The 24,389-nt window shown below is 50.9% G+C and overlaps 2 protein-coding genes across 30 annotated transcripts in view; both read left to right on the top strand.

Annotated features, from left to right (window-relative positions):
• The window catches only part of LOC147345816 (uncharacterized), a 31,648-nt gene extending 30,439 nt beyond the window's left edge, over positions 1-1,209 (top strand). For all 17 annotated transcript variants that reach the window (XR_015153641.1, XR_015153644.1, XR_015153635.1 and 14 more), the window contains one exon: positions 995-1,209. Coding sequence is in view for 4 of the 17 variants with exons in the window: in XM_086372507.1 (XP_086228633.1) it covers positions 995-1,151 (157 nt within the window). In the remaining 13 variants the exon portion in view is untranslated. The remainder of the gene's footprint in view (positions 1-994) is intronic.
• A 2,592-nt stretch (positions 1,210-3,801) lies between these two features.
• On the top strand, positions 3,802-18,085 carry RBFA (ribosome binding factor A). Of its 13 annotated transcripts, none has more exons than XR_015153659.1 (10): positions 3,802-3,969; positions 6,269-6,311; positions 8,462-8,530; positions 9,115-9,227; positions 11,942-12,026; positions 12,213-12,274; positions 14,342-14,415; positions 15,536-16,245; positions 16,441-16,543; positions 16,837-18,085. XR_015153659.1 is itself a non-coding variant. In XM_086372525.1 (8 exons), exons 3-8 carry the CDS (start codon positions 8,232-8,234, stop codon positions 15,795-15,797), a joined length of 714 nt encoding a protein of 237 aa, XP_086228651.1. In that variant the 5' UTR covers positions 3,802-3,969; positions 6,269-6,311; positions 7,356-8,231; the 3' UTR covers positions 15,798-18,085. The 13 variants fall into 13 exon arrangements, 6 of the variants coding, with proteins under 6 accessions (XP_086228651.1, XP_086228652.1, XP_086228650.1 ...); XR_015153655.1 differs by lacking the exon at positions 12,213-12,274 and adding an exon at positions 7,356-8,234 and having other exon boundaries at positions 8,462-8,638; XR_015153654.1 differs by lacking the exon at positions 12,213-12,274 and having other exon boundaries at positions 8,462-8,638.
• The last annotated feature ends 6,304 nt before the right edge of the window (positions 18,086-24,389 follow it).

Genomic DNA, 24,389 nt, shown 5'->3' with positions numbered 1-24,389 from the left:
TTGCAGAGATATTTGCTATGCCTTCTCAACACAAATGTTTCTTGCCTATACATTCAGATATTCTTATGGGCAGGTGTTGGGTTCCAAGTCAGTTGGGACAGAGTGTCACCCTGTCTCACACCCTTGTACCTAGACTGTTTTCCATTGTGTGCAGTAGGGCCCACCTGCTTCATAGGGGGAAGACAAGTGTTTTTCAGAATAGTCCTATCCCTGCTAACTGTACCACACAATACAACTTACTTCAATCAGTCTTGGAGGTGAGGGTGGTTGCACTGCATTGGCATAAATTACAGGTGCCCGTAGAGAACTTCCATAGGTTTGGGGGTCCTTAAGATTCCCAAGGGCATGCCCCTTGAGCCTCAGTAGCTATTGGGCCAGGGTCGGGGGGTCGGGGGTTGGAATCACTGCCACATGGCTACTTTGGCCTCTGTCTGTATTAAAATAAAGAGGCTCTGTTGGGCTAGGTGACAGCACTTTTCCAGTCCTGAGTTCTAATATTATCCATCATTCTGCTTGAGTCTGCCTGACCCAGTTCACTAAAACCTTATCTTTCCAGGCTGTCTCCCATTCTTTGCCTTCTTCCTGGAAGAGAGCTCCCTCTAACCTGCTAATCCTAGTTAAGAAATCTTTTCCCTCTGAATGCCATTCCCATTAAAGGTGCACTCATCTTGTCCCATCATGCCTGAATCAGCATGTCTCCCCAAGGCCCTTTCTTATCTTGCGGGTCACGGTCATTTAATCCATCACGCATGTTCTGCAGTTGTGAACTAATGGCGTGGGCGCAGTTAGGATATGTTACTTTACATCCAGAAACGTTGGGTTACCCAAACCAGGGTTAGATGAGCGGTGATCATCTAGAGTACATCTAGGTATCATCTCAGTACACCATGAGGCCTCCCACAGCCTTCCTCATCTCAGAGTGGGGATGTGAGACCAGAATATGAAGTTAAAGAAACCAAATGACTCTGTTTTCCTCCATTAATCTGTATTTCAGAGATCATCCTTTATTGGAGTTGAAGAACGTCATTCTGACACCTCACATTGGAAGTGCAACTCATCAAGCAAGACGACAGATGATGGAAAATTTGGTTGAAAGCATCCTGGCTTCTCTCAGTGGCCTTCCTATTCCTAACGAAGTGCTGCTTAAATGATTTATGTGAGTTAAGAGTTCAGTGGGATGGAAACAGCAGATTAAATGGGAAAGAAACACTTTTGTATACTTTATATTTGAGTCCATTATATAGACTGCATTAATACTTAGATGAAACACTTAAGGACTAGTCATAATACTTATCACCTGTTCAAAGTTTGCTAAATGCTTTCCTCACATGCCCACCTCATCCTCAAGGCAGCTGTAAGAGGGAAGTTCTGTTACCATTCATGATGAAACTGAGCACAGGTAATTACTTGTCCACAGTCCAAAAGTCTGCACTCGGTCTATGGGTTTCCCCGTGAGTTGTGCTGCTTTCAATCTTGATAAATTCTGGTAAATTGATTGGATTACATAGTCTTCCCTGACAGTCTAATCACTATTGCTTTGATCATTAAAAAAAAAGGATAATTGGGCACCTTCTATGTGCCAAGTTCCCACTCAAGGGTTTACTTACTAGTGGGGGAGAAAACCAAGCAGTGCCAGGAAGTCTGTGCTGAGCGCGAGCAAAGGAGTGGGAAGAGAGTGCCTAGAGCGGAATTACCAGGGGTGACCTTGAAGAGGGGTCTGGGGTGAGGATGCCTCCTTTCTGCAGCAGTTTGGAAGCTGTTTTTCTCCTCCACATGGACTGTCGAGCAGGTGTCACGGAAGTGAGCAAACGAATTAGTAGCATAGAGAGGAAGGAACTTGATCCTTCCTAGTTGTGCCAGCAGCGGGAGCTCTGCTCCAGGACGCCGGCTTTTCATTTAAACCACCGAGTGAGGACGGACCTTACTTCCCTGCTCCACATTTGATGTTCTGTAGCAAGGGAGTTGCAACGCCCCCATCTCTGTTAGCTCCGTGCGCGTGCATAAAGTATTCCTTGCTCTGCAGTCTCCTCCTCCGGGTGTTTTGCGCGCTTCTCTAGCAGCAAAGCCCAGCTAACGCGGCACTCGTTGGAAGAGCGGCGGCTTCGTGGCTCGCCCTCAACCAGCACATCCTGAAGTCCCGCCCCGCTCCTCAGGTTGCATCGTGGCGCTCCGCTCCGCACCTTGATATCTGGCCCCACCCACGGGCGCCCCGCCCAGCCTACGGTGCACGGTCCCCTATCAGTCCCGGCCCGACCCACTCCGCTGACTCGTGTCCACACACCCCTGCTCACTCGCAGTCCCGCCCCTCCCCGCACATGCTTCCGCTCGGCCTCCTAAGGGCCCGTCTACTCATCCCGAGACACCGCCGCGCCCTTTCGCCCTGCCCACAGTCTCCCGGCGACTCCCAGCATGCCCAGCACTTGGCCCAGAGCCGCTTCACCGGTTCCCCTAACGAGTCTGCCAGCCTCACGTCGCCTCAAGGCCTCAAGGCCATCGCTCCGCCCTGAGTGGCAACGCTCCACGTCTTCCTTGGCAACGTCGGCCAGCCACGCCCTAGTCTACATCAGTTCAGTTCAGTCGCTCAGTCTCGTCCGATTCTTCGCGACCCCATGAATTGCAGCACGACAGGCCTCCTTGTCCATCACCAACTCCCCGAGTTCACTCAAACTCACGTCCATCGAGTCAGTGATGCCATCCAGCCATCTCATCCCTTCTCCTCCTGCTCCCAATCCCTCCCAGCATCGGTCTTTTCCAATGAGTCAGATCTTCGCATGAGGTGGCCAAAGTTTCAGCTTTAGCATCATTCCCTCCAAAGCAATCCCAGGGCTGATCTCCTTCAGAATGGACTGGTTGGATCTCCTTGCAGTCCAAGGGATTCTCAAGAGTCTTCTCCAACACCACAGTTTAAAAGCATCAATTCTTCGGCGCTCAGCTTTCTTCACAGTCCAACTCTCACATCCATACCTGACTACTGGAAAAACCATAGCCTTGACTAGATGGACCTTTGTTGGCAAAGTAATGTCTCTGCTTTTGAATATGCTATCTACATAGCCCCGCCCTATACATCGCCCCGTCTCGCTTCGCCCCGCCCCACGTCTCCCCGTCAATTTCGCTCCACGACACGTCACAGTTAACGTCACTGCGTCCAGCGTCTCTCGCCAGAGTGTCTCCTTGGTAATGTTGCCCGCCCATACACACGTCTGTCAACGTATCCCATCCTACATGTCGCCCTGCCCCGCGTCGCTCGCCTGAGTGTCTCCTTGGCAACGTCACCCCGCCCATGCCAAATCACGTCAGCGTAGCACCGCCCCACACGTTGCACCGCGTCTCCTTGGCAACGACGTTCCGCCCACGCGCCGTTAACGTAGTTCCGTCCCTACGTCGCCCCGTCCCGTGTCGCTCCGCCCCACGCCTCCTTGGCAACGACGCCCCGCCGACTCCTCGTCAATATAGCCCCGCCTACATTTTTCTCCGCCCCGAGCGCTCCTCTCCCCGTCTCCTTGGCAACGTCACCCCGCCCACACCCACGCCCCTGTCAAAGTATCCTACCCCGCACACCGCACCGTTTAGCGTCGCTCCGGTTTACGTCTCCCTAGTAACGTCACCCTGCCTATGCCGCGCAAGCGTAGCCCTGCCCCACACGTCGCCCCGCCCCGCTTCCCTCCGCTCTACGTCTCCTTGGTAACGTTGCCCCGCCCACGCCTTGGTCTCAGCCCCGCCGCGTTTGTCTTCCTGCCCACCTCTCCCCGCAAAGGTCGCCCAGTCTGTCTTTGCCCCTCCCCACGTCTCCTCGTCACCGTCGCCCTGCCTTGCGTCGCCATTTGTCCGCAGTCGCTGAGCAAACATGTGGGCCGCTCTCAGGGGGCGGCCGGGGCTCCACTTGGGGCTCCTGAGCGGTGCCCGAGGTCTGCACAGCTCGCCTGTGTCCTGTGGCAAGAACCTGCTCAAGAAATTTGCTTCGAAAACCAAGTAATGTTCCCGAGTGGGGTGGAGGGCGTTGGGGCGGAGGCCCGGCGTTGGGGTCCTCAAGGGTGAGGGCTCCGCCTGGGCGCTAGCTGGCGCCCGAGCGCGCAGCCAAGTCTGAGCGCAGTCTCCGCGTGTGAAAGCCCACCCGTCACAGCTACCGTTTGCGGTTTTTCCTCCCTGCCTTTTTTCTGTACTTTCATACAGTTGTGATGATTTTAAGTCTGCTATAAGCAAAGTGAACTTTTAAAGCAAAGTGATGTTTACATTCCACCGTGGGTCCGAGGTTCCAAATCCCCGGATTCAACCAACCTTGGATTGAAAATATTCAGAAGAAATTCCACGAAGTTTTAAAAAACACAACCTGAGCTTTCCTTGCTGGCAACTGTTTTGGTAGCATTTACATGATATTAGGTATGGTAAGTCGGAGAAGGCAATGGCACCCCACTCCAGTACTCTTGCCTGGAAAATCCCATGGACAGAGGAGCCTGGTAGGCGGCAGTCCATGGGGTCGCTAAGAGTCGGACACGACTGAGCGACTTCACTTTCACTTTCCGCTTTCATGCATTGGAGAAGGAAATGGCAGCCCACTCCAGTGTTCTTGCCTGGAGAGTCCCAGGGACGGGGGAGCCTGGTGGGCTGCCGTCTCGGGGGTCGCACAGGGTCGGACATGACTGAAGCGACTAAGCAGCAGCAGCAGCAGGTTACTTACCATACCTCTCCAACTGTTGGTGCTTGATGACCTCCACAGTTTGAGGAGCACTGGTTAGATATTTGTAGAATGCCTCTCTGTTGGTCCTGGTGTGATGTTTTTCTCTTGATTATACTGGGGTTTTGGTTTGGGGGGAAGACGATACATGTGAAGTGACGTTTTCATCACATCATCACACCATATGAACACATACATGATATCAACATGGTTTATCCCTGTTGATGTTGGTCTTGATCACTGACTGGGGTCCTTTGTGTCTGTCAGGTTTATCCACTGTAAAGTTACCTCCCCCGCTCTGATTCCATACTGTCATCTTTTCGGGGAAGTCACTGTATGCCGCTCACACCTAAGGAGTAGTGTGAGTTAGGTTCATGAATTATTGAGACTTTTGATAGAACATGTGTCTCTTTTTCTCCATTTCTTAATTCCTATCAGTATGCACCCATAGGTTAGAACCCATTACTACTTAATTTTGCTCCAGTTGCTCCAGCTTTGGACCATTGGTAGCTCTTCAGGTGGCTCCTGTGTTCCTTTGACATGCCTCATTGTTAGGGGTTTTGAAGTAGTTTTTATTTTATTTATTTATTGGTTGTACTGGGTCTTTGTTGCTGCCTGCAGGCTTTCTCTAGTTGTGGGGAGAGGGGGCTACTCTCTAGCTGTGGTGAGCAGCTTCTCATTGCAGGCTCTAGGACGTGTGGGCTCAGTAGCTTAGTTGCTTTGTGGCATGTGGGATCTTCCAGGATCAGGGATCAAACACGTGTCCCTTGTGTTGGCAGGCGGATTCTTAACCAGTAGACCACCAGGGAAACCCTTGAAGAAGTTTTTACATTTAAAGAAATTTATTAGCTCTTCTTCACTTTATGGCGCTACAGAATGCCTCAGTGCTAGAACCAGCCACTTCCTCCGAGGAGCTCTGTCTGGTTCCTTCACTGGACACTGGCGTCAGAACCATGATCTGGAGCTGAGTATGTCATTGCTACTGGGGTATTTGTCTTTTATACCCTTTCAGCTGACAAAGTGAAAACAATACATGTTCAGGTTAAGCCAAGGGTATATGCTTATCTATAAATGTTTCTCCATGTCACCACCTGTAGCTGTAAAAAGTGGAACTTGAGTTCCTGCTGACCTCCATCTCTTATCTGCTGGTGCCCGGATGGTCCTCACCCCCCTCCCTTGATTGTCTGCAGCAGTCAGGAGCCTGGCTCTCCCATCTGCCTTCTGCTGACCTAGCTGTTGATGTGTGACCGTGTCAGTTGTTAACCAGATCCCAGGCAGCAGCTTTGTTGAGTAGGACAGTGCTGTCATGCATGTGGTAGGTGTGTTTTTAAGATCCCCTTTCTCCATCTTTGGGACTAGAAGCAGACTTTAGGTAAAACCTTGAGCTGAATTAAAACTGCCTCCTGTCTCTCCCTGAAAACCCATGCTGCTGTCAGGTGGATAACTAAATCTTTTAGAACCTCAGGAACTTAATCTGTATGTTCAGGCTTAGCCCTTTAGAAACAGCTATGATATCATAACCTGCGGTTAGCATTTGTAACCATTTCTTACCCAATTTGCCACTGTATCCAGCAGAGTTCTCACTTTCTCCCACAGGAAGAAGTTCTGGTATGAAGGTCCTTCCTTGGGCTCTCACTTGGTAAGTAGGAGGAGCAGTGACAAGCACTTTGGGATCTCGGAGGGCAGGAGGCCCTGCCCTGGGCAGCACTCCAGCCTGTGGTCTGTCCGCATCAGTACTGGAGGGGTGAGCCTGCATACACTGCTAACGTGGGGATTTGACCTTTAAAAGAATGACACCACAGTTTTCCAGAATGTCGTATCTGTTATCAGATTCTAACATGGTGATGTCCGTTCAGGTTGTGTGTGTGTAACACAGATATGTATAGGTATGCAAGCACTCCTTGTGTTGCGTTTCCCACATACTGTGATTTTTAGGGATTGAGGTCTGTAGTAGCCCTGCTTTGGCAAGTCAGTGTTAGCGTGTTTTAGCAATAAAGTGTTTTCTGTTAAGGCATGTATGTTGTCTTTAGATATACTGTTACTGCACACTTAATAGACTACACTGTAGTGCAGACATAACTTATATGCATCAGGAATCCATAGAATTTGTGTGACTCACTGTATTGTGATATCTGCTTTATTGTAATAGTCTGGAAGGAACCTGCAGTATCTCTGAAATACATTGTATGTGTATCATGGAAGTGTATGTAATGAATGGTTCCTTTTAGAAAAAAATACACTCTGTATACTAAAAACCCCTGGTGGCTCAGATGGTAAAGCGTCTGTCTACAATGCGGGATACCTGGGTTCGATCCCTGGGTTGGGAAGATCCCTTGGAGAAGGAAATGGCAATCCACTCCAGTACTATTGCCTGGAAAATCCCATGGACAGAGGAGCCTGGTAGGCTACAGTCCATGGGGTCGCAAAGAGTTGGACACGACTGAGCGACTTCACGCTCACATTCACATTCACTGAGTACACTAAAGCCTTAGGCTGTGTGGATCACAACAAACTGAAAAATTCTTAAAGAGATGGGACCACCTTACCTGCCTCCTGAGAAATCTGCATGCACATCAAGAAGCACCAGTTAGAACCGGACATGAAATAACAAACTCGTTCCAAATTGGGAAAGGAGTACATCAAGGCTGTATTTTGTCATCTTGCTTATTTACCTTATATGCAGAGTACATCGTGTGAAATGCCAGGCTGGATGAAGCACAAGCTGGAATCAAGATTTCTAGGAGAAATATCAATAACCTCAGATATGCAGATGACACCACCCTTATGGCAGAAAGCAAAGAGGAACTAAAGAGCCTCTTGATGAAAGTGAAAGAAGAGAGTGAAAAAGCTGGCTTAAAGCTCAACATTCAAAAAAAGATCACGGCAGCTGGTTCCATCACTTCATGGCAAATAGATGGGGAAACAAAGGAAACAGTGGCAGACTTTATTTTCTTGGGCTCCAAAATCACTGCAGATGGTGACTGCAGCCATGAAATTAAAAGACACTTACTCCTTGGAAGAAAAGCTATGACAAACCTAGATAGCATATTAAAAAGCATAGACATTACTTTGCCAACAAAGGTTGGTCTAGTCAAAGCTATGGTTTTTCCCGTAGTCGTGTATGGATGTGAGAGTTGGACTATAAAGAAAGCTGAGGGGCAAAAAATTGATGCTTTTGAACTGTGGTGTTGGAGAAGACTCTTGAGTCCCTTGGACTGCAAGGAGATTAAACCAGTCCATCCTAAAGGAAATCAGTCCTAAGTATTAATTGAAAGGACTGAAGCTGATGCTCCAGTACTTTAGCCACGTGATGTGAAGAACTGACTCATTGGAAAAGATCCTGATCCTCGGAAAGACTGAAGGCAGGAGGAGAAGGGGACGAGAGGATGAGGTGGTTGGATGGCATCACTGACTCGATGTTTGAGTAAGCTTGAGGAGTTGGTAGTGGACAGGGAAGCTTGGCGTGCTGCAGTCCATGGGGGTTGCAGAGTCGGACACAACTGAGCGCTGAACTGATACTGGAAACCACTGAATTGTACTTTTTAAGAAGGAGAATTTTATGGTATGTGGATTACATTTCACTAAGATTTTTTTTGAAAAATATATGTACTTGGCCATACTTTTAATTTTGAAGGGATGCTAGGTAAAATCTAGACGGGTCCAGGTCTGTAAAATGAGTATATCCTCATGAAAGCCAAGGTGACTGAGGGTGACCCTTGTTGTCAGTAAGGTTCGCATATAGGTGTCATGTTGACCTTTGTGTAATGTTGGCCTTTCTTCTTGATGGAGACCCACAAGTCATCCCAGTTGGAGTTCCTAACGAAGAGCACCTCTCGGAGAACCCGGAAGGAAGACCAGGTACGCCTGAGGGCCCTGAACGGTCTCCTCTATAAAGCGCTCACAGACTTGCTGTGCACCCCTGAAGTGAGCCAGGAGTTGTGCGACCTGAACGTGGAGCTCTGCAAGGTAACCATGGGACCTCGCACCCCATCAGGCGCCTCGCGCTTGGGAGAGGCAGGAGGGAGGCTCGGTGTGTGCCTTGAGGTGTCGGGAGGAAGACGTGGGGGACAGGCACAGATAGTGCCTGGCGTTCTGCCTGGGGTGAGGCGGGCCATCAGAGGAAGACCTGGGTCAGGTGAGTGGTGGCCCGTGTGCCTTCCTCTCAGGGTAAGGACGGGGAGCTGGCTCCTGCCATCTTCACCCTCAAGGTGGAGTGGGTTCACCCAGGGAAGGCAGAGGGCACTGAGGCATTTCTGGGGTGGGGCAGGGGCTGGAGTCAGGTCAGGGCATGGGGGTGGCGAGGGCCTGGGGCCCTGGCACTGGCGCTGGTGCTGGGGGCGAAGCCAGGACTGCCCCTGGGTTAGTGCCTATCTCCTGACACCCTCTGTCCACGAGAGCCCAGGTGAACTGACAGTGATCTGGGGCGGGGGTCGGGGGCTCAGGTCTCTCTGACTTCAGATTTCTCTGCCTGCCGTGTCTTCTGGAGGGCGACCCTCTCCGAAGCTCAGAACGCACACACAGAGGCCGTCCTGCGGAGGAGCGCTGCGCACATGAGGTAAGCCTTCTGCCTGACCCTGCCTGCCGGCCGGTGTGTTCACCACTTTTGCTTTTAAGGAAAATTTTGTAAGTGTTTTCTTGAATTTCAGAGCAGAATTCACATCTTCATATAAGCCACGGGCCAGGTCAGTGGTTCTCTAAGTGCGTCCTGGTTCCCCAGGGACCCCTGAGGTCCTTTATGGGGGGACGTTCATGAGTTTAGAGCTGTTTTCATGGTGAGGTGTGGTTTTTCTTTCTCGCTGTGTGGACGTTTGCCCTGAGGATGTCCTGGTCGTCACTGTGGCGTCAGCATGTACTCACGGTAATCAACTGCCAGCTTCATTAAGAATGCTGCTGCTGCTGCTAAGTCGCTTCAGTCGTGTCCGACTCTGTGCGACCTCTGAGATGGCAGCCTTGGTGAATAAGCAGAAGTTACTCCCTTTATTAAATCTACCCTTGGGCACATCTTTTTGGTGTCTGTGGTGGAAAGTGTGGATGAAGCCCTGGTGGTTGTCTTGGAAAAATATTGTGGTTGCTGATTGTGACCCGGAATACACATTTTTCACTTGGAAGAACAAGTGAACCAACTATGGTTATTAAGATGTAGGTATTTGATAGACATTTTCTCCAAAGTGAGTAAAGTAAACCTGTCACTTCAAGAAAACAACTGACCATGTTTGACCAGTGATAAAATGCAAGCTTTCAGTGAAAATGAGAATTTTAGAAAGCCTGTACCCACATCCGTGAGTTTGACAGCTTTGCAGTTCATAAGACCCTTTTGATGAGATTGGAGACGATATATTCTAAAGTGCATCATCATTCTGAAAATCTGTGTAACTTGGTAAATCAGTATTTTTGGAAATATACCAATGTATGATGTTACAAAATCACCAATGGGGAAAGGTCAATTCAGAGGGCAGGAGGATCACAGGATTTTAATGTACAGAGAGTGACCTGTCCATCCATCTGGTTTCAGATTCCACATTGCAGCCTTAAATAAACTACTTTTGTTGAGATTCTGTGTAGCATCAGAGAACGTCGACACCTTTCTGAAGGGCTGTTCACATACTCTTCCTTTTTCAGTTTCTGATCCGTGAGCTTAAATTTCCCTCTTCTTTTTTAAGCAAAATAGTAGGACAGATTGAATGCAGATACAGAGGTGAGGATCTAGCTGACTTGCATTACGCTGGGTTTTAAAGAAATCTGGAGCCAGGCAAGCAGTGTCACTTTTCTTAACCGCATTTAAAATACAGCTGTTACTTTAAATGAATTAGTGAAGACATATTTTTACATTTTTCAGCTTCACTTTCTAATGTGTTAAGTATTGATTGATGTAACCCACATGAACAAAAGGTCTTTGGTGTCCTCAGTAATTGTTAAGAGTATAAAGGGGGTTCTGAGACCAAAAATTGTGAGAACCATTGAGCTGGGTGGTAGGAAAAAAGTTACTCAGTTTTCTCCTCAGTCTTTAAAACGTGGAAAACCTCAGAACTGGGCTTTCTCCTCCCTTCTTCTCTCCTTTCTCCCTAGGCCTCCTGCCTCCACTGTACTTTCATTTTGCTTCTTAAAGTTTTTATTTATTTTTGGCTGCTCTGGGTCTTCGATGCTGCACACTGGCTTTCTGCAGTCGTGGGGAGCGGGGCCGACTCTCTCATCGCAGAGCACGGGCTCGGAGCACAGGCTCCGTAGTTGGGGCTCAGGGGCTCAGTTGCCCCATGGGGTGTGGGCTCTTCCTGGACCAGGGATTGAACCTGCGTCCCCGGGTTCTTGACCCCTGGACCCCAGGGAAGCCCCATGCTTCCTTTTTAGAAGATGAGGGGGTAGATGCTGAGAGCAGGGTCCTGCGGGTCTGGTGTTCTCCTGTGTGCTTGCTTCAGCCACTGTGCATCCCTCACAGTGCCATGGTCTCTGAAGCCGGACATCATCAAAGAGTGGTCAGTCACTCTCAGTTTTTACATTTCACAGAAAGAAGAAAACAAGAGATTTCCAACAAGTGTTGAGATAACAGCATCGTTTTCTGATTAGCTTTTAGGTAATCAGAAAAGTGGGGCTTCCCTGGTGGCTCAGTGGTAAAGAATCACCTGCAACGCAGGAGACACGGGGTCGATCCCTGAGTCGGGAAGACCCCCTGGAGGAGGGCATGGCAACCCACTCCAGTGTTCTTGCCTGGAGAATCCCATGGACACAGGAGCCTGGTGGGCTACAGTCCATGGGGTCGCACAGAGTCGGACACGACTGAAGCACCTAAGCAGCTGCAGCAATCAGAAAAGTCAGTTGAACAGAACGTTTCCCACCTCTTTGGATCGCCAGGCTTTAGTGTGAAGGTCTCCACGTGACTGTACCAGCTCTGTCGCTGAGCAGCTGTGCCTGCGTGTCCCAGAGTGTTTTCTGTGTCTGGCGTCTGGTGGTGGTGGGCTGGCGGCCACCCTTCTGTGGCGCTGCTGCTGGTGCCCATGAATGGAGGGACGGGACGCTGGCGGTGATGCCCGGAAGGCCATTCCAAGTTCACGTCAGACTTGATCTCAAAAGTTGCATTTAGAGAATTAAAAACAGTTGTGATGATGCATTTTATACCCCTGTTGAAACGTGGCCATTGGCTAAGGAAGACTTTTCATCTTTGAATACTGTGATGAACAAAACTCACGTCTCACCTCTTTGTGAGATGACATATCTGTTTCTGGCACCCCTCCACCAGATGTCACCTCAACTGCTCAAACCTTATTTTCTCTCCAGGCATCTTCTGATGTCGCAGCAGACCCTGAGGAACGTGCCTCCCATAGTGTTTGTTCAGGACAAAAAATATGCAGCTGTGATGGAGGTAAGGCTTTGGCATAATTGCCTCTTTACTGTGTCAACTTCTGTATGCGTAAGGCTTTACGCATTGTTTCCTAGTTGTTTTCCTTGCTTTAAGTACAGGTTTTAAAGGTTAAAAACCTGTTAACATACATGCATTTTTCATCTGGTGGTAGTTCCTTGGTTATTAAGGTGTCTTACACCTTCACAGGTTCACTGAGGAAGCCAGCAGCACTGCAGGAGGATTCGGCGGCGTGTTCACTGTGAGACTAGGTAGTGTGTAGGTCCACAGGAAAAAAGACCCAGTTGTACATTGTTGTCTCTCATTGTTCATCATACAACCTATACTGGAAACACTATTTGGATAATAGCCTTGTGGGTGTGTGGTTTCCTCGCTAGAAGGGGAGCAGGAGTGAAGGTGCAGAGCCGCTTGTCAGCCCAGGTGGGGTTTGGGCTGTGGTGTGCAGACCCCAGCAGGAGTCCCCGTGCAGGGCTGCGGGAGCCCAGCCTGTCCCGGAGGGTGGGCTCCCTGTTCTCACTGAACTGTTACTCGTCCCACTCTCTGTGGAGGAACATTTCATGGCTACAAGGTGCTCCCTGGCTATGTGGGTTCCTTTTCAGAAAAGTCACTGGAGGGGAGGGTATATGCTCCCACCCGTATGCTTGTGTGTCTCTAGGGGGGCCTTTGTGCACTTCAGGCCTGTCTGTCCTACCACACATGCCCAAGGGAAGTGCTGAAGGGTCGGACACGAGCCATATGGTGATGGTGGGTCCTGCACATGGACCCACCAAGGGAAGGTCAGGCCATGGCTGGCTGCATCGTCCCGCACTCTGTCTCACTATAGTTAGGAGTAAAGGCTGGACCAGAATGGGTTTCTGATTTGGGTAGGTGATCGTCAAGGGCATGGTCACTGCTTCCCCTGGCTAAGTCAGAGCAGAGTTTTTCAGACTCTGTACATTTTTAAGATTTAAAATCATCCATTGGTAAGCAGCTTGGATAGGGACAGAAATTTGAAATTAGTTCTGGATGAAACTTGGAGTCTTCTGTCTGTCTAATATTGGTTGCAACAAAAGTCGCAAGTAGTTGCTACTGCTCCAGTTTGAACAGCTTACTTTGCGTTCTCAGGATAGAATGCAGTCTTCAGGTCATAGGTCTGGATGTTTGAAAGAGGCTGAGTAATCAGCTGTGTCCAAACTGAAACCTAGGTAGTTCAGCAAAACTACTGGTACTGCCAGTGCTCACACTCAGGGGTGCCCAGCACTGGTGGTTCTGCCAGTGCTCACACTCAGGGGTGCTCAGCACCAGTGGTCCTACCAGTGCCAACTCTCAGGGGTGCTCTCCATGGGATTCTCCAGGTAAGAACACTGGAGTGGGTTGCCATGCTCTCCTCCAGGGGATCTTCCCAACCCAGGGATCCACCCGGTGTCTCCTGCATTGCAGGTGACTCTTTACCACTGAGCCACCAAGGAAGCCCCACTTTGCTGATTACCTAAAAGCTAATGATGGTCCTGCCAGTGCTCACACTCAGGGGTGCTCATTGCTGGTGGTAGTACCAGTGTGCACACTCAGGTGCTCAGCACATTGGCCATCAGGAATGTGAGTTAACTCCCAGTTTTAACTCGAGGAGGCCTGTTTGTCCTTGATGTAGTATCGTCCTGTTCCTGGGTTTTCTGTGGACTGACTCGTGTCTGGTTCTGCCTCTTCTCACCTTGTGGTTTTAACAGCGTCACTTGTTGGTGATGACTTCATGTGGATGTCGGGACCTGGTTGTGGGTCCGGCTGGCTGGGCTCGCACTGAGGTGGGAGGTCAGGCCTCAGTGCCCAGCCTGGGTGGGAGCACCTGGCAGCATCAGAGCAGGCAGGCGAAGGTGGGGGGCCTCGCTGGGCCCTGCTGAGCAGCAGAGTACATCTCCAGCCTTCGCCCCTTCCACCCCGCAGAGCTGGAGTCAAATGCTGGGCTTTGTGACTCCCACATAGCCACGCTGGGGGCTTCTTTCCCTCAAGCAAATTCTGTGGCAAAATTGAAGCATTTTACAGAACCTCATTAGAAACCAGTAAGTGTCAGGAATTCAACTAATATTTAACTGGTTCCTTTGTAAATTTGACTAACATTTACACGCTTTAAGTACAGTCTTTTGAGAAGACTTGGTTCATTACCAGAACAAGTGTAACTGAGATCGTGGGCATGGGCAACATCAGGGAGGGAGCCCTGTCACGCAGCCGGGCCCTGAGGTGGCCGTGGCTCTGGGCAGCCTGACACTTGCAGTCCGTGGGCGCCCCGCTCTGCAGGCAGTGGAGAAGCACAGTTCTCCGGTAACCCACTGTCTGTTCTGTTTCAGGTTGATCGGCTGCTGGCAATTGCTGATTTTGGACCCCGGGGTGAAAAAGAAGACTTTGTGCAAAGTGACTTCAGGTGGTAACATGTGGACGTGTGTTTCTGATGTGGGCACACACAGCTATGGATGTACTGGGTTCCACAACTGCTGTATAGTGCTGCCCACCCCCAGCCCAGTGTAGGGGGGTGGGCCCTGGTTTATGCCCTAGGGTCTTGGCCTGAGGCCCAACCCAGGGTTGGCCCATGGCAGGCCACAGTGGCAGCCTGGCCCATTACCCAGCAACTCGGGGAGACTGTCAGGAGGGCCTCCGGGCCCACTGGAAGTGCTGGGGCCTGCACGCTGAGTGCTAGTGGTTGCAGCTCATCCTCTCTGTTCCCTCGTGCATTTATGTCGAGTGCCTGCTCCCAGTAGGCCTGTTCTAACGCTTAGGGAATGCTGTGAACGAATGGCAGTGTCTTTGGAGCCTGCGTTTTGCTAGGAAGCAGTGAACATCAGGGTAGGCCTCTGAGAAGGTGACGTGAGGATTCCAGGTGAAACAGCTCCACCTGGTGTCTAGCCTGTGTCCTTAGATCATCTATGTGAGCATCACTTGGGCACTGTCAGGGCCTCAGGGGCCAGGGCCTACAGGAGCCAGCCTGCCAGGGGGTGGGGGGGCAACACTTAGACCCCTGAGCTAGGGCAGAAGCCCCGAGTGGCAGTGAGTCCCCAGTTCCAGCTCAGTGAGGAGCAGACCTGGGCGAGGCAGGTGGAGTGCCTGTGGGTTTGGAGCCCTTCCAGGTCTGAGAGTGAGGGGCGTGCTGTGGCCAGATTGGGGTTTTGAGAGGATTGCTCTGGTTTTGCCCTCAGAATGGACTTGTCTTCTCTTTTGGTTCATCGGGTAACTAAAGACCAGCTCCCCGTGATTCTGTTTAACTAGCCTAGTGCACTAGCCATGTTTAAGTGGGGAAGCAATGAAAATACACTTGATGTCAGCCCAGAATGTCTGCCTCAGGAGCTTGGTGGCCTGAGCCACATACAGGCTCCGGGAGTGCTGGTCAAGAAGTGCTGGACTGGAGGCCGCTGGACCAAAGCCTGCTTTGTGCTGGCTCCACAGCTCCACTGCAGAGGTGGCAGCGTGGTGTGTGGGCAGGGGCTGATGGAGTGTTTGTATGCCATGTGATATTTGTGCCTGGTGTGACAACTCCCCTTCTCCCCCAGTGACCCCGAGGCCCTGGACGCGGCTTTGCCAAGTGATACCCTGAGCCCTGCAGCACACTTGAACCTGTGTGGGATTGACCATGAGGCACTCAACAAGCAGATCCTGGAGTACAAGAGGAGGAGAGAGCAAGGGCATGGGAGTGCCAGCCCCCTGTGGCCAGAGCACATGGCTGACCTGAGGAAGCAGATGAGGAGGAGGAAGGCCAAGCCCCATGTGGACGATGACCTCTCTCCCAAGAACTATCTGCAGGGTGGGGAGTGACAAGCCCCTGGACAATCAAGGGGCCTCCTGAGGAGCGCGCCCCAGGGTACGAGTGGGGCTCCGAGAAGCAGAGCAGGAACTGAGGTGGAGAGAAAGGACCAGAAGGCAGTGGATCGTGACCGGCTCCGGGCACATGCGCACTGCCGATGCCGTCTGCACCCCTTGTACGGTGTTGCAGAGGAGGCCTGTGGGAAGGGTGTAAAACCCTCTTGGTGGATGGCAAGCGGTCAGGCCTCCTTATTTGGGATCCACGTGTGCACGTTTGCTCACGCACTGGTCTCTCCACAGCCCCCAGATCCGTGGCTGCCGTGCTCCCCTGGTCTTCCTGGACGTGCAGACTCGTGGACACTTGAGTCCTGGGATGCACCGGTGGCCTCTGTTCACAGAGGCGCTGCTTTGCCTGCTTCGTTCGCCTCCTACTGTAAACGGCTGTCCTCTCCGCAGTCGGGTTAGCGTCACATTAGTGCCTTTTGATGGAGATGTCAGTCCTGGCCCTGAGTTGCTGATGAGTTGTTCTGAGTGTGAGATTCTGTGCTGTGACTTCCAAAGAGAGTGCGTGTGTTAGATGAGCCTCGTTAGGAAATAGCCATCTGAGTCTGACGCAGAGAAAGTGTCCTAAACTTGGGGCGTCTTGACTCACCAGGTGTCAGCGTTGAAGTACTGGAAGTGCTACCAACCCAGTTCAGACGATCGCAGAAGGGTTCCTGTTGAGATACAGCAGAGACGTTTGTAGCGCTGCTTTCAGGGTGTGTGATCCCCCTTCTCATAACATCTCTTGGGAAGGTTGCCCGTATCCCAGCAGCAGTGGCATGGCCTGGATGCTCCGTTCCCTGTCCGCACCTGGGACGAGGGGCAGTGCCCGGCAGGGATGCGGCCCCCGCTGGAGGGCCAGCAAGGGTTCTGGGACACCAGCCAGCCACGTGGGTACCCGCTCTGGGCACATGGCTGTGGGCTGGTGCGTGTGGTGCCCTGGAGGGGTGCGGGTACCTGTGTGGTTGTTTCCTTAGGAAGGTGGGTGCTCACACAGACTCTTGTCCAGACCAGAGATGTCCGGAGGGAGGACTGGCCAGTGTGAGGACGTGCACGGGCCCTGCGCTGATGGGCGGTGAGGCGCACGTGGGAGCACCTGCCTTGAAGGACTGTGGGTGCCTCCAGGGTGTTTCTGGTGCTCCCATCTTGCCAGGCTGGAACCAGAGCTCACACACGTGCTGTCGGAGGCTGGAGAAATGCCGTCTCAGTTCTACCTGAAAGTTCATGGTGCTGCTGTAGCCTTCGTGTTGAAGGAAAGCTGTGTCTTCTGCTGTAGCTTCCGTTGGGAGGAAGCCCTGCCCTGCAGCAGAGACAGCCCCAAACTGGCCACGACCATCGGGATGGCAGCAAGCTTCCCTAGACCTCAGGGCACCTTCCCTTTGTAGTCCTCCCATCTTTCACACTCACACACATTCAGACACACACTCAGCACAGTGTCTCAGTGTGAGAACGTGCATGTGCACACACACCTCTACACCTTCCCTTTGTAGTCCTCCCAACTCTCATACAGACTCATACACTCAGACACAGACACAGCACAGTGTCTCAGAGTGAGAGCACACGCATGCGCACACACACCCCTTCCCTTTGTAGCCCACCCAACTGACACTCAGTGCAGTGTCTCAGTGCAAGGCTCTTGGTAGCCTTCCTGCCTCTGGGCCCTGCTTCCTGAAGCTCTGAGTCTTGGTGAGAGGAATCTTGCTGTTTTCCCTCCTAGAACAGCCGTGTATAGTGTTAGGACTGATTCTGTGCCCCAGGTGCAGAGGGCAGAAGGGAGGTGCTGTCACATTCCCTGGGGATGGCAGCTCTGGGTGCCCACGGGCTCTCCTCTAGTAGCATCCCAGCAGCAGCTCCACTTCCCTCCCTAGAAAACCAGCTCTGTCTAACCAGGAGCTTCGCTGAACATGCTGTGTGAGCAGCAGCTCTGAGTCAGCCGTTCAGTGTCTCACTTTACCCTCTGAAGTGAATGCAGGTAGTCTCACCAGTGTTTGAAGGCCTCAGAGTTTTCAGTAGCTGAAGGAAAAACTTGCACCCTACACTGTTTCATTTAGCTCTGCATATCGGTCCCCAGTTTTATAGAATGCAGGTCCCTGCTCCATTGTCTTCATTTTCAAACTGACTTATGCATAGCACCTCTCAACATGAACTGTGACATTATTAGATCCAGCTTATTAAAGTAAGCTGCTCTGCGAAGAATATGTATGGAAGGAACTCTGAAATGTTCAATAAAGTCTCTTCACTCAGCCCCAAACATAAAATCCCCTCTGTCTCCACTCTGCAGACGGCCCATACACTGGCTTTGGAGAAGCACTTGATGCGGGTTCTGCAGACATGAGTCAGTGAAGTGCAGTGGAGAGAGGCCCCTGTAGGTGACGTGTGTTCTGGGTGGGTTGGGAGCTGCATAAAGAGCAACCAAACGTCATCACGGTTGGCGTGGTGTTGGCGTTCGTGTTGTGTAGACTGGTGTCTCCATTTCCAGAAGCTGAGCTCCTAATGTCAGCCCCTGCTCAGGCCCACGACTTGCAAACTGGCTTGCGGGCTGGATGCCTGCGTCACACGTTACTGGGACCAAGGAGGCTCGGGAGGAGTCCCTGGCCCCATTTGTCTCCCATGCTCAACTACTGGGTCTTCAAAGCAGATTACGTCAGATACACGTGAATCTTGGTCACAAAGCCACCAGCAGTGGGGTGTGGGTGTTTTAGTGACCAGAAAAGCAAAAGTGGAGGAAGAACCACTGAGAAGTGAGGAAAACCATTGTGAAATCCTGCCTGAATTCTAGACGTAACTGTCAAAGCCTGGCAGGGCTGTCCATGTAACAGAGCTCATAATAGTATGCTAACTATTCTCCCCCCAAAATGAGGAGAGAACACTTACCAAATTATTCTAGAAGGCCAGTATAACTCCAACACCAAAGCCACACACACTACAAAAAAAGTGAAATCCAGTATCCTTTATGAACATTGATGTGAAAATCATCAACAGAATACTAACAAACAGGATTCAGCAGCACATCAAGAGGATTAAACACCATGACCAAGTGGGATATATCCCTGAAATGCAGAAGTTCCAACACACAAAAGTCATCAGTGTTACATGCCACATCAACAAAGTGACAGGAAAAACCACATGATCTCAAATGATGCAAAAAAAAAAAAAATTCAACACCTCTCATGAAAAAACACTCAACAAAATAGGAATGGAAACAGACTGCCTTAGTATAAAATCTATATCAGAAAATCCATAGCAAACAATACCCAGTGGTGAAAGACCGAAAGCTTTTCATCTAAGGTCAGCAGCAAGACAAAGATGCCTGCCTGTTTAAATCGTTTCTTTTCAACATAGTCCTGAAAGTTCAGCCAGAGCAATTAAGCAGGGAAAAGAAAAGACCTACAAGTTAGAGAAAAGTAAATTGTTTGCAGATGATATCGTGTTATACATAGACTATCTTAAAGAAAAGAAAAGCTGTTAGATCTAATAAATGAGCCCTGCAAAGTAGCAAGATTAAAAGTCAGCACACAAAAAGCTGTCACATTTCTATACACGAGCAATGAGTGACCTGAAAGTGATTACAGGGTATTCCCTGACAGTCTAGTGGTTAGGACTCTGCACTTTTGCTGCTGGGGCCTAGGTTCAATCCATGGTTGGAGAACTAAGATCTCACAAGCCATACGGTATGGCAAAAAAAAACCAACCCAAGACCTGATATTACAATAATATTTACAATACTGCCAAAAAAGAAATACTTAGGAGTTAAGCATAAATGAGAAAGACCTGTACAATGAAAACTACAAAACATGTTGAAAGAAGTTAACTGATTGGAAGACTTATGAAAACATCAGTATTACTCAAAGCACTCTACAGATCAGTGCAGTCACTGTCAAAATCTTGATTTTTTTTTTCTCTAGAAATTGTCAAGCTCATACTAAATTTCATAAGGAATCTCAAGGGATTCTGAGCAGCCAGCACAATCCTGGAAAAGGAATTAAACTGGATGACTTTCATTTTCCAGTTCGAAAATTTACTGCAAAAACAACAGTAATCAAAGCTGTGTATTGGCTTTAAGACAGACATATAGACTAATGGAATAGAATAGCCCAGAAATGAACCATCACATAAATAGCCAGATGATTTTTGACAAAGGTGCCAAGATCGTTTAGTGGACAAAGGAAACAATGGGAAAAGGGTAGTCTCTGTAAATGATGCCGGGAAAGCTAGATACCACATACAAAAGTGTGAAAGTAGGGGACTTCTCTGGCAGTCCTATGGTTAAGACTCCATACTTCCAATGTGGGGAGCAAGGGTTCAATCCCTGGTCAGGGAACTAAGATCCTGCATACCAAGTGCCATGACCAAAACAGAAAAAAAAGTATGAAGTTAGACATTTTGTTGTTCAGTCGCTAAGTCATGTCCAGCTCTTGCAACCCCATGGATTGCAGCACACTAGTCTCCTCTGTCCTCCACTGTTTCCGGAGTTTGCTCAAATTCATATCGAGTCAGTGATGCTATCTAACCATCTCAACCTCTGCCGCTCTTTTCTCCTCCTGCCCTCAATCTTTCCCAGCATCAGGGTCTTTTCTAATGAGTCAGCTCTTTGCATCTGGTACCCAAAGTACTGAGGGTTCAGCATCAGTCCTGGTGAACATTCAGGGTTGATTTCCTTTAGGATCGACTGGTTTGAGCTCCTTGCTGTCCAAGGGACTTTCAAGAATCTAGCACCACAATTTGAAAGCGTCAGTTCTTCAGCTCTCAGGATTCTTTATGGTCCAACTCTCACATCCTTATTTGACTACTGGAAAAACCGTAGCTTTGACTCTGAACCTTTGTTGGCAAAGTGATGTCTCTGCTCTTTATTATGCTGTCTAGGTTTGTCATAGCTTTCCTTTCAAGGAGCAAATGTCTTAATTTCATGGCTGCAATCACCACAATGATTTTGGAGGCCAAGAAAATAACATCTCTCACTTTTTCCCCTTCTATTTGCCATGAAGTGATGGGACTGGCTGCCATGGTCTTTTTTTTTTTTTTTTTTTAATGTTGAGTTTTAAGCCAGCCTTTTCACTGTCTTTTTTTTACCCTCATCAAGAGGCTCTTAGTTGCTCTTCACTTGCTGCCAGTAGAGTGTTATCTGCATATCTGAAATTGGTATTTCTCCTGGCAATATTGATTCCAGCTTGTGATTCATCCAGCCTGGCATTTCTCTTGATGTACTCTATGTGTAAGTTAAATAAGCAGGGTAACAATATACAGTCTTGTTGTACCCCTTTCCCAATTTTGAGCTGGTCTATTGTTCCCTGTCCGGTTCTAACTTAATTCTTGACCAGCATATATTTCTCAGGAGACAGGTCAGGTGTATCGAAGACCTAAATGTAAGACTTAACAATATAGAGAATTATCTGGCAGTCCAGTGATTGGGACTCCATGCTTCCACTGTCAAAGGCATGGGTTCAGTCCCTGGTTGAGGAACTAAGATCCCACAAGCCACATAAAGACTTAACACTAAAACTTTTAAAAGAGAACATAGGACTAGAGCTTCAAAACACTCAATTTGGCATTGATTTCTTGGATATGACACAAAAGGCATAGGCAACAAAAGGAAACAGACAAGTTGGACTTTGTGAGAATCTTTTGTGCCAAGACACTATCAATGAAATAAAAAGGCAATCCACAGAATGGGAGAGAATACTTGCAAATCATATGTCTGATGAGGAATTAAAATCTAGAATAGATAATGCTTACAACACAAGTGACAAAACAATTCAAAAACAGGCGAAGGGACTTGAGTAGAATTCTCTCCAGAGATGTGCAAATGACCAGTGACCATACGAAAAGAATGCTCACCAGCACTGATCATTAGGGACAATGGAAAAACAGGACATGAGGAACAATAAATCAAAACTACAAGATACCAACTCATCCATTAGGATGGCTAGTATTAAAAAAAATTACAAGTGTTGGCGAGGATGTGGAGAAATGTGAACACTTGCGCACTGTTGATGAGAAGGTAAATGGTACAGCCAAAGGCAGCCCGCGGTCCTAACCTCTGCTGCATCCTGCTTATCTGCGGGGCGGAGCCCATCATGGGAAGAGGGAGCCTTCAGCTGGGAACTGCGCATCCTATTACATACCTGACCTACAGATGCCCCGGTGGGCAGGCTATTTTCTGGCTACCTATGGGGTTGTTGCCTTCCTTTTGTCTCTGGGGTCCTTTCCAGCATGCGACAGGAGCGTGTGTCCCGGGGCAGTGAGGCGGGCGCAGTGGAGCAGCAATCCAGGGATGGAAAAAGGCAGGGGGGTGAGAGGGGAGCGGAGGGGCGCAGAAAGGCGCAGGCTTGAAAGCTCAGTCCTCATGTTACAAACAAGGAAACAGGCCGACCCGGCTTCTGCCTGCCGGTGCTTAGTGCCCCGAGAAGGCAGCAGGCAGCGGCCCCCGCCCCCACACGCCGAAGCCCGCTTGGGGTCTGCGGGACAGTCCGCCCCTGGAGGCTGCCGGAGCCCCCGGAAGACGCCTGGCGTCCAAGCTAATCACGAAAGTTGGCAAGAGCTGACCTAGTGAAACCCTCGAACCAGCCTCGTGAGCACGTCGGTGAACTCTTTCTCTGCGAAACTGGTGCGGAAACGGGGACTGAGTCCAGGCGTCTCAAGCTAAGGAACTCCATCAGCGTCTGTTACTTTGTCAGGTAGGTCAGCCGTTCCCAAGCTTCAGTGTACCCCCCGGGGTCCGGTAACACCGTACGCGGCCGTCCACCTCTCCGGGGTCGCAGGCCTGAGACCGGAGCATCTGCGTTTCTACGGAGCTCCCTGGAGACACGGCGCTGCCGGCCCGGGTGCCCGCGCTGTGGCCCACCGAGCATCTCCGGGGGGATCTCCCCGGGGAGCGCCCTTCGCCCTTCCTCGCTGCTCCCCGGGGGTCGCGCGCCGACCCGCTGCACACGTGGAGCGGAGCCCCGTGGGCGCCACAGGCAGGCTTGGGGCGGCGCGGGTCGCCGTGGAGTGACCGAGGCATACCTGCGTCGCGACCCCCGGGCTCGGGGCCTGGAGACGAGCGCGGACTTCCGTGTCGCGTCTGGGTCGGGGGACAGCCCCGGCCGCCCTGCCGCCGGGCGCCCAGGCAGCACCGGGTCTTGCGCGAGGAGGTGCTCCCGGCCCGGTGCCCCCGCCCCGCTGCTCGCGCCCCGCTCGGCTCTCAGGAACGGGGTCTGCCCGCTGCCTGGCGGCCGTCCATACTCTCCCACGCCCCGGGCGGGGGTCGGAGTGCAACTGGATTGAAGGGCGGGAACCCTGAAGCCTCGTCGGCTCCGAGGTCTGAGGAGGAAACCACTCCAGCCTCCGAGCCAAGGGGGAGAGCTTCGCCCCAGCCCCTCATCCCGCTCTTTCCACCTGCAGCGCCGTCCTGGAGCTCGCGCGGGCGCGGGGGTTGTGTGCAGGCTCCCCGGGCCGAGTGCGAGACGCTGCCGGCCCAGCCCGGTGCTCTGGACACACGGCGCGGACGACCCCGGCTTCCTCCTCCCCAGGCCCTCCTCCGAGGGCCCTGCGCAGACCCGGCGGTGTCGGCGGGGACGCGGGTCTCCAGGTCTCGGGAAACACCTCCAGATGCTTTGAGCCGGCAGCAGAGCTTCCCTTTAGCCTGGAGAGGGTTGGGGAGCGGGAAGGGGCGGCGTCGGGAAGAGGCGGCTCTGACCCGGGACCGGGGGCGGCGAGCAGCCGGCGGGGAACCTCCCGGTTTCCCGCCCGCCAGGTCGCAGTTCCCGCCAGGCCGGGTCCCGCTCGCTCCACCGCTCAACGTTCTTCTGCAAGCTTGTAAAGCAGAACGTGGAAGCAAGGTTCCTTGTTTAAAAGAAAATCTAAAAAGTGGTTTCCTGCGTTGCGGGACCGGACTGCCTGCTAGAACCCGGCAGGTGTGAACCTAGTCTCTGGTGCTCGGGCCAGACTCCTGAGTGACGTTGAAGGGACTGGATCTTTCGCCCTTGGAGGGAACGCGCCGAAGGACCGGGTGGTGTCGTCTCTTCTGAACTGACGATTGCAAACAAAACACCTATTTGCCTTCTCTCGGTCTGAGAACCACAAGACAGGAGCCCTCCACTCAACTCGCCTGAATTCCACCAGAGAGACTGCTGGATCTTATGGTGGTTATGTTTTCAATTTTAGAAAGAATTTCCATATAGGCTGCACGAATTTACATTCCGACCAGCAGTCCATGAGAGTTCCCTTTTCTTCACATCCTCACCAACAGTTGTTACTGTCTTTTTGACAGTAGCCATTCTGACAGGTGCTGAGGTGACCTCTCGGTTTAGTTTGCATTTCTCTCATGACTAGTGACACTGAGCATCTTCTCAGGTGCCTGTTGGTTATGTGTGTGTCTTCTCTGGAAAAATGTCTGTTGAAGTCCTCTGCCTATTTTTAAACTGGGTTGCTTGTTATTTTAATGGGGGAGAACAGGGAGGGGCCCTGGTAGGCGTCTGTCTGGGCTTGGAGGGAGGGGCAGGGGAACCAGGGACTGCTGTTGACAGTGGCTATGACTCCTGGGCACGGAGAACCCTCTGAAAGCTGGAGGTCAGTATTATCAGA

Source organism: Bos grunniens, chromosome 24 (assembly GCF_055505025.1).
Source record: "Bos grunniens cultivar Pamir isolate PY7600 chromosome 24, Bosgru_T2T1.0, whole genome shotgun sequence".
Lineage (NCBI taxonomy): Eukaryota > Metazoa > Chordata > Mammalia > Artiodactyla > Bovidae > Bos > Bos grunniens.
The sequence above is the reverse complement of the archived record's forward strand: the minus strand, read 5'-3'. Positions and strand labels throughout refer to the sequence as shown.

Excerpts from the sequence above, each read along its gene's own strand:
- RBFA (XM_086372522.1), top strand. The coding sequence starts at position 3,845 with ATGTGGGCCGCTCTCAGGGGGCGGCCGGGGCTCCACTTGGGGCTCCTG. Across the intron at positions 6,312-8,461 it reads CTTCCTTGGGCTCTCACTTG|ACCCACAAGTCATCCCAGTT; the intron begins GTAAGTAGGAGG and ends TTCTTGATGGAG. Across the intron at positions 14,416-15,535 it reads TTTGTGCAAAGTGACTTCAG|TGACCCCGAGGCCCTGGACG; the intron begins GTGGTAACATGT and ends CTTCTCCCCCAG.